The sequence below is a fragment of the Sinocyclocheilus grahami genome, unplaced genomic scaffold (genome assembly GCF_001515645.1).
Source record: "Sinocyclocheilus grahami isolate Dianchi unplaced genomic scaffold, SAMN03320097.WGS_v1.1 scaffold846.1, whole genome shotgun sequence".
NCBI classification, from domain to species: Eukaryota; Metazoa; Chordata; class Actinopteri; order Cypriniformes; family Cyprinidae; genus Sinocyclocheilus; species Sinocyclocheilus grahami.
In genome coordinates this window covers 301,985-312,098 of record NW_015506025.1, presented here as the reverse complement: position 1 = coordinate 312,098, position 10,114 = coordinate 301,985, and the positions used below count along the sequence as shown (strand labels likewise).

Here is a 10,114-nt window from a genome sequence, read left to right as displayed (position 1 = left end):
AGGACACCGGCCCTCCAGGACTGAGTTTGGGCACCCCTGTACTAGACTGTTCCAACCACTGGACCACTAGTCATTGCTTACTTTGCATGAGTGCCCACTACTGGCGGAACCCATGCAATGATTTTAAAAAGAATGCCCTAGGATTTTCACTCCTGTTCCTGGAGAGCTAACTTCCTGCTAAGTTTAGCTCAAACACACCTGAACCAGCTCATTAAGATCTTCAGGAGCACTTGATATTTACAGACCAATCTAAAGAAGAAGAAGAAAACCCAAAACCAAGACAGGGGATTATAGTACAGAATCATGTCATTGGAATTTTTTTGTCACCATAATTTGGTTAAATCGACTCATATAAAAGAATATGGTGTTTTTGATTGTTTTTTATTTATTTATTTATTTGTTTTGTTTTCATTTCTAGTTTATTTATTTGTTTTGATTGTTTTTTATGGTTTATTTTGTCCTACAAGCAAAATCTTGATCCATACTTTAGTCCAGTCGGTGGCGGTAATGCACCAGTCAGTTAGGTTGCAAACTGCCAATAAACACCAAAAAAGAAGAAGATATTTACAGATCAGGAGAAAGGAAGACATTTATACAGTATTCAGAAAGAAGGGGTAGTTAAAAAGTACAGTAGTCTGAGACGGCAGGAGAAAACTATGTCATCTGTTTAAGAGGATTTAGAAGCCAATTTATTATTAGTGGTCCTTTTCTCTAATTGTTTTTATTTATTTTGGAATTTATATGTTTTTTTCTTTTTCTTTCTCAGCTTAGTCTTTCTTCCTGTTCCATCAATGAACCACACTCCAGCTCAGTAGGTGGCAGGAATGCACCTTTTTGTTTGTTTTCCAACCGCCATGAAAAGCCAGAAGAAGATATTTAGCTCATGTAAATATAAAAGGGAATGAGAAAGCAGACAAAATAGCAAAGAAATCAACCAGGGCGAGCGATATTATAAATATTCCCTTTGGTAAAGGAGAAGCTAAGGCAATAATAAAAAAAGAAATGATGAAGAAATGGCAGGACAGATGGGACATGGATAATAGTGGAAGGAAATATTATAGTATACAGAAATTTATCAACGCACAGGGTGTGAATGGAAGGAATAGAAGGGAGGAGTCAGTTCTAACCAGGCTGAGGTTTGACCACACAGGGTTAAATAAAACATTGTTTTTGTTAGGTACAAGTAAATCAGATGAATGTATGGAATGTAAAATCACAGAAAATGCAGAACATATGTTGTTACATTGTAGGAAGTATAGGGAAGAGAGGATTAGATTAAACCAAAAGATAAGTCAAACAGGAAGGAAATGGAACCTTGAGGGTGTTTTGGGAACAACAGGAGAAGGGGTTAAAGATGCACGGGATGCTGTTGTGGAATATCTGAAGGATACAGGGGTATATTATAGGATTTAGATAGTAGTGCTATAATATTTATATATATATTTATATTTTTTTTTTTTATTTAATATATATATATATATATATATATATATATATATAGGGAGGTAGTGAGCTTTGGTTCATGTTAACAGTAGGTGGCGGTAATGCACTGTTAGTTTGCGATCCGCTGTTTAACGAATCAAGAAGAAGAAAGAAGAGGTAACTTCTCTTGTTAATTTTATTCCGGGGTTTAGCTATATTGATGGTGTACTTTTACTGCAGAGATCTATGTTAAGTCCATTCACCTGAACGAACTACTGAGTTATTAATGCTTCGGCCTTCAAATGCTCGCATAGCTTACTAGCAGGCAAACAGAGAACAAGCTCGATGTCTAAAGTACTTTAGGCTTAAATCATATTATCGGGGGATTACCAGTAGCAGAGTCGGTTGTATTTGCATTCATTTCCTCTATTGCAGTGTATCTGGGGCTCATATAATGCAGGAGCTTGATGAAGCTGTCACAATCGGAGCGACTGTTCCGACAGGATTCGAGCACACTGCAGCGGAGGAGGTCCAAGAGAAGCTCGAGGCCACTGCTAGAGTCAGCAAAAACAGGGGGAGAATTTATTTTGATATAACAACAGATAAGCTTTTTAAGGTCAGTCGTCCTCTCGTTTGTTTCACAAAATCTGGCTTTTTGTAACGACAATGAGGCTCTGAAATCAGCAAGTGTCTTTGCATAGGCTGTTAACATTAGTGGCATGGCATATGGTTTTCAGTAACGTGCCACTATGTGTGTGCTGTGGCGCTTTTTGGTAGTGAATAACACACGCCGCTGCATTTTCCAGCAGGCACGGACAGAAATCTTCCAATTAAACCCATTTAATGTGTTTTTAATAAATGCATTTTCTTATCTTTAAAGAGCTGTGAGTCATTAACAATCCATCCAGCTACGAGGTGAATCACAACCTTACAAACATTTATTGGAAGTAAATAAATAAAAGCTCACAAAAACAGAAAGGTTCAAGACTGTACTTAACGTCTTTATTGAAGGAACTACAATCCCATTAAACTTTAAAAGCAAAGTGATACAAATTTTTTTTTTAATTATCAAAAAACAAACAAACAAAACAAAAAGAAGCAGAGCTCTCATTCTATGTAAGTTCAAGTCAGTGATAACATTGGAGCTCATGGAAGATCTGTCTTTACTAAAGCAATTCCACTGTGGAGAAAATAAATAGGATTTGTGTGTCCGGAACCCGGCAGTAGCACTTCAGCATCTTAAGGTCATAAACATCAAGTCTTTGCAAAAAAATAAAAATAAAAAAAAGGACCAATAAATAATGCTGTAGTGATGTTTGAAAATGCCTGTGAAGTGTATCAAATGATTAAAAACTCTATAGGCTGACATGTTCCTCCAATAGAATGGAACAAACTGCATGAGACATGGTTTGATCTTTTAACTTGACTTACAATCGTGGTGCTCATGGTAAGGCACCCTAAAAACACATGAGCCATGTGAAAGGTCTTGCTCACATTTACATATGATGTTTGAAAAAATTTGCAAAAGTTGAACCTTTTGGAGTGCAGTAGCTTGTCACCTTAAAGGGACACCTTTGTACCTTATCTATACAGTGGAGATCAAAATTAGAGCACAACCTACAATTTCTTAAATTTCAAGGTCCCTGCTTAGTCCTATTTGAAGTTATCCTAACAGGAGTAGAAGGGCAGTTTTTTTAAGCATATTTCATAAATTAATTCTATTCTGAAGCACCATATAAAAAACGTAAAATGAAATATTTGAAAAAGAACTCGGATTAAAATTAAAGAACACTTTTTACAGATACCTCCTAGTTATTGGTGTTAATCGGGCACCTGGTGCTAATTTCCTTAATTATATGACAAACCCTATTTAACTGGCAGCATTCTTCCAATTTTCACTGTGATTGCAAGATGACGGGCTGCTCTAAGGTGATTGAAACCCTGCGGCAGGAGGTTGTCCAGATGAAGGCCAAAGGGATGACCCTTTCAGCCACTGCACGAGAAGTTGGTTGTTACAAATATGTGATTTCTCAAATATTGCAGCTTTACAGTGACACTAATTCATTCAAGTACCCCAAAAAGGCTGATCATCCACACAAGACAAATGCACGAGAAGACCAGATGATGTTCAGCGATGAACAGGGTATGGACCTGTCTCTGCATTTTTAAGAGAAGTCGGACTGAAAGCACACTGTGCAGTGACCAAGCCTCTCATTAGCAGAAATAATCAAAAGGCTAAGATCACCTTTGCTTAGGAGCATGTTGTGTTGAAAGGAGAACTGGTAAAAAGTTCGCGTTAGTGAGGAGAGGAAGTTTAATTTATTTGGGTCTGATGGGGAAACATTTTGTTTGGCATCAAACTGGGGAAAGACAAACTCCAGTGCGTAAAGGAGGTGGAGGAGGAAGTGTCGTGCTTTGGGGAATGTTTTCTGCAGCAGGAGTTGGGCCTCTTAAACCGCTAAATGGCAGAGTGAATGCAAATGTTTACCAGAACTTCCTTCAGCAACATGCAGTTCTTTCCCTGCAAGCATCTCCCAAACAGCCTGCAATTTTCATACAAGACAATGCTCCCGGTCACACTACAAAATGGGTAAAGCAGTTCCTTGAAACCAAAAACTTTGAAATAATGAAATGGCCAGCGATTCTTGATCTAAACCTGATTGAAAATCCTTGGCAGCAAAGTTATGGCTAAGAAACCCACTACAGTTACCGAACAATGGAAGAGAGTGGAAGAAGATTGGACAAAGATTACACAAGTGCAGTGTGAGAAACTAGTGATGTCCTGCGGACGCAGATGTGCTAAAGTCACTCAAAACAAGGGACTCTACACTTCCTACTAATTTCTGACAGCTGCAGCCCTCCAAAATTTAAGTTGTAGTCTTCATGCTACAGTGGTTACAGTTCTGTCATTTTGATCACTGTGTTTTCCACAAAATAAAGGTTTTTATTGAAATGCCTAGTTTATTTTGTCAAACATGTTAGTGGATCAGTGGTATACCTACATCTAATATTCCATCAAATCTTGAGCGATGAAGATGAACAATTTCAGAAAAAAAATCAAGTATGTGTATATTGTTCTCTAATTTTGATCTCCACTGTATATCAGTATCTTAGTTTAGTTTTTTTGTTTTCCTCTCCCCAGCTTATTTTTAGTAGTTCATTTTGCACTAGGCAGGAAGTTTTGAGTTCTGAAACTTACAGTATGGTTTTATTAGACAATGCACTTGTGTTTTGTGAAGAAGTCATTATTGGTTTGAAACAACATGGGTGAATGAAGCAGCACTGTCTGTTTGCCTTCAAATTGTCATGTGATTTTCATATTTATTCATTTATATCCCAAGGTACATCAGCTGAAGTCTCTAGACAATCTGTTTGTTGTAGTAAAAGATTATGACGACTACCAATTCAAAACCACAAAGGTATGTGCAATAGTGTAGTAATTATTGTACTGTACTGATGCATGTGCTCTTGTTTTTTTTTTTTTTTTAAATGGGTAGTGTAATTCATAAAACAATGCCTGAAAATGCTTTAAGGTGCCAAACTCGCGTAAATTGATGTAAAACACATGGAACACATCAATTTCGTTCCCAAGAGGCCTCTAGATAACTCGTTCGGGGTAAAAAAAAAAAACTACATATTTCTCAATGACATGCTTTCCAGTCAAACTCCAACAGATTCTATATTATATTCAATATATATCAGATTTACTATAATAGTTCAGTGGAGACTTGGAAAAAATAGTTACCTAATATAATTTTAGCACTGGAAATCATGTATTGTTTAATGCTTATTTAACAGGAGGAAGTGCAATTGGATTGGCAAGAGCTGGCCGCCAAGCTGCCTTGGACCAATGCGTTAGAAGTCTGGAAGTTGAACAATTCTATAAAAAAGAGGAAAGGCCGTCGGAAAAGAACTAACCCCACAAAGTCAGATCAGTGCGGCAATTTTAGCACCAAATCTACTGATACTGTCCCATCAGATCCAGAAGAGCTCTGGGTAGATCTTGAGTCTCTAGAAGTGAAGGAGAACCAAAGAGATGTTTCTTCTCAGCCGGAAGATGACTCTGAGGAAGAAAAACACTCTGAAATCCAGGATCAGGAGTCAGGGGTGACACCTCTTAAGTTTCGAGTAACATGCAACAGAGCCGGAGACAAACACTGCTTCACCTCAAATGATGCTGCACGAGACTTTGGAGGAGCTGTGCAAGAATTCTTTCAGTGGAAAGCAGATATGACTAAATTTGATGTTGAGGTAAAGTTTAGGGGCTGTATTCAAAAAACATTTGATCTTGTCATTAAGAGTTCTATTAAAAGGCAATAAATGTTCGTAGGTAAAAGTTTTGAAACCTTTTCACAAAGCTGCTAAGACCAACTTTTACTAAGGAATGGGGAGAAAACGTAAGATAAGAGAAAGGGTGGAGTTGACTTTGTTGCTATGGATGATATCAACAAGCTTAAAGCGATTAGCTACACTGCAATCCAATGTAGTGTTGTGTAAAGTAATAATAATGGATCAGTAAAACAAAGAAAGTGGTTGTGTAATGCTCAAAACATAGAAAGTGTCTGTAACAAATTTGTTTCTCTTTTATTTACTAGGTGCTGTTGAATATCCACAATAATGAAGTTGTTGTTGGTCTTGCTCTCACAGTGGAGAGTCTACATAGGAGAAACATCTCTCACTTTGGCCCCACCACTCTGCGTTCTACACTGGCTTATGGCATGCTTAGGTGAGCAACATTCATGTAAAGCATTGCTTGCAATCATTACAATAGGGTTGTCACAATGCCATAATTTTACTTCATGGTACTATACCAGATAATGTTCAATGATACCACTCCTATTGTTTGGAAGCGTCATTATTGCAGGGGCTGCTCTGTTGTATTAATTCTTTAAAGTTTATACAATGATATTATTATTATTAATATAGCGAATATTAAAATATAATACAAAAATAATATTATTCTGAAAGTACACTAGCGGTCAAAAGTTAGTTTTTGAAAGAAGTCTCTTGTGCTCACCATGGCTGCATTTATTTGATCATATATAGAGTAAAACGGTAATATTGTGAAATACTACATTTTAAAAAATTCAGCAGCTATCACACCAGACTTCAGTGTCACACGATCCTTTAGAAATCATAAAGGCTGGAATATATACTACACGATTTTTGCCCCGATTTCCCCTTGATTTACAGTTTGAATAAGTCGACGCTAGTTGCCGAAAATCCGAGCCAGTCTGCAGATTTGAGTTGACAGATTTTATAGAAAATCGCGTAGTGTATGATGGTCACAGACTTCGATTTTTTTTTTTTAGCTTCACACGTCGCCTAGCAACAAGGTGCATGTTTATTGTGATCGGAACAACTTTAAAGTCTGGTAGTGTGTGATCCTCACTCGTTTAGTGTATGATGGCCAGTTTTTCCTCTGTGACTATTACAAAGTCGGTAAGTGTATGATGCCCAGTTTTTTAAAAATATGTTCAGATTTTAAAAGTCGTGTAGTGTATTCCAGCCTTAATTCATTTTTTAGGTTTCTTTGATGAATAGAAAGTTGAAAAGTATAACATTTATTTAAAATATGAAACTTTTATAACATTTTAAATATCTTTACTGTCACATTTGATCAATTTAATGCATCATTGTTCTAAAACGTTTTTAGTGATTAAAGTTTCAAAGTTTCCACAAAAATATTAAGAAGCACAACTATTTTCACCTTGAATAATAAGAAATGTTTCTTGAGCAGCAAATCAGCATATTAGAATGATTTCTGAATGATCGTGTGACACTGAAGACTGGAATACTATTTGGACATAGGACATAGTACAGTTTGCATGTATATAAAGCTATTAAGAGAAGCACAATGGCTGTAATCACCACAAATGTTGACAAAACAGATTCTTCTCCTAGATGAACGAGAGTCATTCATATACTGAACTGAATGTGCAACCCACTCTCAAAATGTAGACTATTGTAGTGGTATTTGTATATTTTTCATAAATGTGTACTTGTAATGTTTATAGATTGAAGGAAATGCAAGAAAGAAAACTATCAAACAATTATGTCTATGACTGTATTGATAATTTTTTTTAATCATATTTCAGACTTTGCAAGCCACAAGTGTCAGATGTGATTGTAGATCCCATGTGTGGAACTGGAGCAATACCTTTAGAGGTTTGTGAAATTAATTAAACTGCTAAATTTTCAGTTTGTATATTTCTTTCCTAAGAGTTGAATTGTTAACCTTTTTTTTTTTTTTTTTTTAACAGGGAGTTATGGAATGGCAGAATTCATTCTTTTTAGCTGGAGACAACAATGGCACAGCAGTCAGCCGATCAGTCAATAATATCAAGCACATTCTAAAGAGAACACATGATGGAGGAAGGTAAGGAAGCTTTGATTGTGTCTTGTCAACCTTTTACTATTACATGGCACTATTTATATACTATATTAATATTTATATTTTGAATTCAATTATTTTTAGATATTCAGGTTTCTTTTTAAAAAAATGTTGCGTGTTCATTTTATGTGCTTTTGTCATTTTTATAAATGTGTGTATATATATATATATATATATATATATATTTCTTATTTTTATTTTAGTAATTTTATTACTTCAACCTAAACTTTTGAATTAAGTAACTTATATTTCAGTTAGTTGTCAACATTTTTTATTTCCTATTTTTTCATTAAAACATACTACAAGGGGGAAAAAAACATTGCCAGATATTAACAATGCACAGATATATACACAATATACCATTTTATATTTATTTTTTGCTCCCTGTTCAAATGTTCTCAGTGTTTCATGTTGTATTTGTAGCTCTTCAGGCTTCCCCTTAGACATAGTTCAGTGGGACTTGTGCAATCTACCCATGAGAAGCAGTTCAGTAGATATCATCATTACTGACATGCCTTTTGGAAAAAGGTACTGACAGACATCTGGAGATATACAATTTTAGAACTATTCCAGTTTATTATTGCAATTAATCCTATTACATTATCATTATATTAATTATTCATTGTATTTTAAATTATTTGTGTGTGTGTGTGTGTTAAAGAATGGGATCCAAGAAGAAGAACTGGGAATTATACCCTTTATGTCTTCGAGAAATGGCTCGAGTTTGTAAACCTGGTACAGGAAAAGCTGTACTGCTGACCCAAGATAAAAAATGTTTCTTGAAGGTATGGCTACTATGAGTTCTAAATCATAGTTCATGATGTGGTTTATTAAAAGCATTTTGGAATGAAAATACAATGATTATTAAGTAGTTTTCATGGGACTGGATCTTTTTTTTTTTTTTAAGTTTAAGCTTATTTTGAATCTCATGTATGTCCTTGTTGTGTTTAATGCAGAAAGTCCATTTCTCCTCATAATGTCCTACTTAAAGGAACACTCCACTATTTTTGAAAATAGGCAAATTTTCCAACTCCCCTAGAGTTAAACAGTTGAGTTTTACCGTTTTCGAATCCATTCAGCCGATCTCCGGGTCTGGCGTAGCACTTTTAGCTGTAGCTTAGCATAGATCATTGAATCTGATTAGACCGTTAGCATCTCGCTCAAAAATTACCAAAGAGTTTTGATATTTTTCCTATTTAAAACTCTTCTGTAGTTACATCGTGTACTAAGACTGACGGAAAATGAAAAGTTGTGATTAATGATATTACACAGCGCCTGAAAATAGGCTAACTTCCATCAACATAACCAATGTGACCACCTGCTTGCACAGGGAGCGTGCTGGGGACTATTTTCAGGTGCTGCGTAATATCATTGTGCCTGCTGCACCCATGGTACGGCAGCAAAGTTCCTTGATGATTACGCCGGAATTAGAGTATAATTCCTAGCCATATCGGCCTAGAAAATCGCAACTTTTCATTTTCCGTCAGTCTTGCTACACGATGTAACTACAGAAGAGTCAAGTTTTAAATAGGAAAAATATAGAAACTCTTTGGTCATTTTTGAGCGAGATGCTAACGGTCTAATCAGATTCAATGATCTATGCTAAGCTACAGCTAAAAGTGCTACCGCCAAACCCGGAGATCGGCTGAATGGATTCGAAAATGGTAAAACTCAACTGTTTAACTCTATGGGAGTTGGAAAATGAGCCTATTTTCAAAAATAGTGGAGTGTTCCTTTAATACTTTAACCATCTTTTGCAGGCATTGTCGCAGATGGAGGGGCTGTGGCGGAAATCACACACTGTTTGGGTGAATGTGGGGGGACTGCATGCTGGTGTTTTTGTTCTCAAAAGAACGGCAGTAGTTTTTGGCACCACTTCTGAAGATGTAATGGAGCCTCATACAGCAACAGGATCACAAAAGGAGAATAGAAAGGACGCTAGTCAGTGAGAAGCCTGACAGACAAATTAGCAAATGTCTTTGTGTTCCTCCTTTTTTTCCTGAAGTTAACATGCCAGAGTTAGTCTTTACTGTCTTTTTTTTGGGGATTAGTTCACTTAAGTCATAATCTTGGCCTATCCTTATTCCAAGAAAATAAAATGTTCAAATGTTAACGTTTAGTTTGAGGTGTGATTTATTTCTTTGTGAAAAGACGATTACTAAGTGAAACCGCAAATCATTTGTTCCCTCTGCATTGGACCTGCCATATTTGTCTTTATTGCTTTAAATGCAAAGTGATGTTTTACATAATACATTTCTATCTTAGCATAAAGACACTTTATTAATGATAACGTGAAAG

General features: G+C 36.0%; 1 protein-coding gene across 5 annotated transcripts; it reads left to right on the top strand.

Moving 5' to 3' along the window:
- Positions 1-1,519: 1,519 nt before the first annotated feature.
- On the top strand, positions 1,520-9,897 carry LOC107562894 (THUMP domain-containing protein 3-like). 5 transcript variants are annotated; one of them, XM_016247645.1, is made up of 10 exons: positions 1,520-1,599; positions 1,858-2,038; positions 4,764-4,841; positions 5,221-5,673; positions 6,018-6,148; positions 7,521-7,590; positions 7,686-7,801; positions 8,240-8,344; positions 8,478-8,601; positions 9,577-9,896. In XM_016247645.1, the coding sequence occupies exons 1-10, from the start codon at positions 1,523-1,525 to the stop codon at positions 9,763-9,765; spliced, it is 1,524 nt and encodes a 507-aa protein (XP_016103131.1). In that variant the 5' UTR covers positions 1,520-1,522; the 3' UTR covers positions 9,766-9,896. The 5 variants fall into 5 exon arrangements, with proteins under 5 accessions (XP_016103131.1, XP_016103133.1, XP_016103132.1 ...); XM_016247647.1 differs by lacking the exon at positions 1,520-1,599 and adding an exon at positions 1,610-1,702; XM_016247646.1 differs by lacking the exon at positions 1,520-1,599 and having other exon boundaries at positions 1,610-2,038.
- The last annotated feature ends 217 nt before the right edge of the window (positions 9,898-10,114 follow it).

Coding starts and splice junctions, on each gene's coding strand:
- LOC107562894 (XM_016247645.1), top strand. CDS start 1,523: ATGTTAACAGTAGGTGGCGGTAATGCACTGTTAGTTTGCGATCCGCTG. Junction 4,842..5,220: donor ACCAATTCAAAACCACAAAG/GTATGTGCAATA, acceptor CTTATTTAACAG/GAGGAAGTGCAATTGGATTG. Junction 8,602..9,576: donor ATAAAAAATGTTTCTTGAAG/GTATGGCTACTA, acceptor CATCTTTTGCAG/GCATTGTCGCAGATGGAGGG.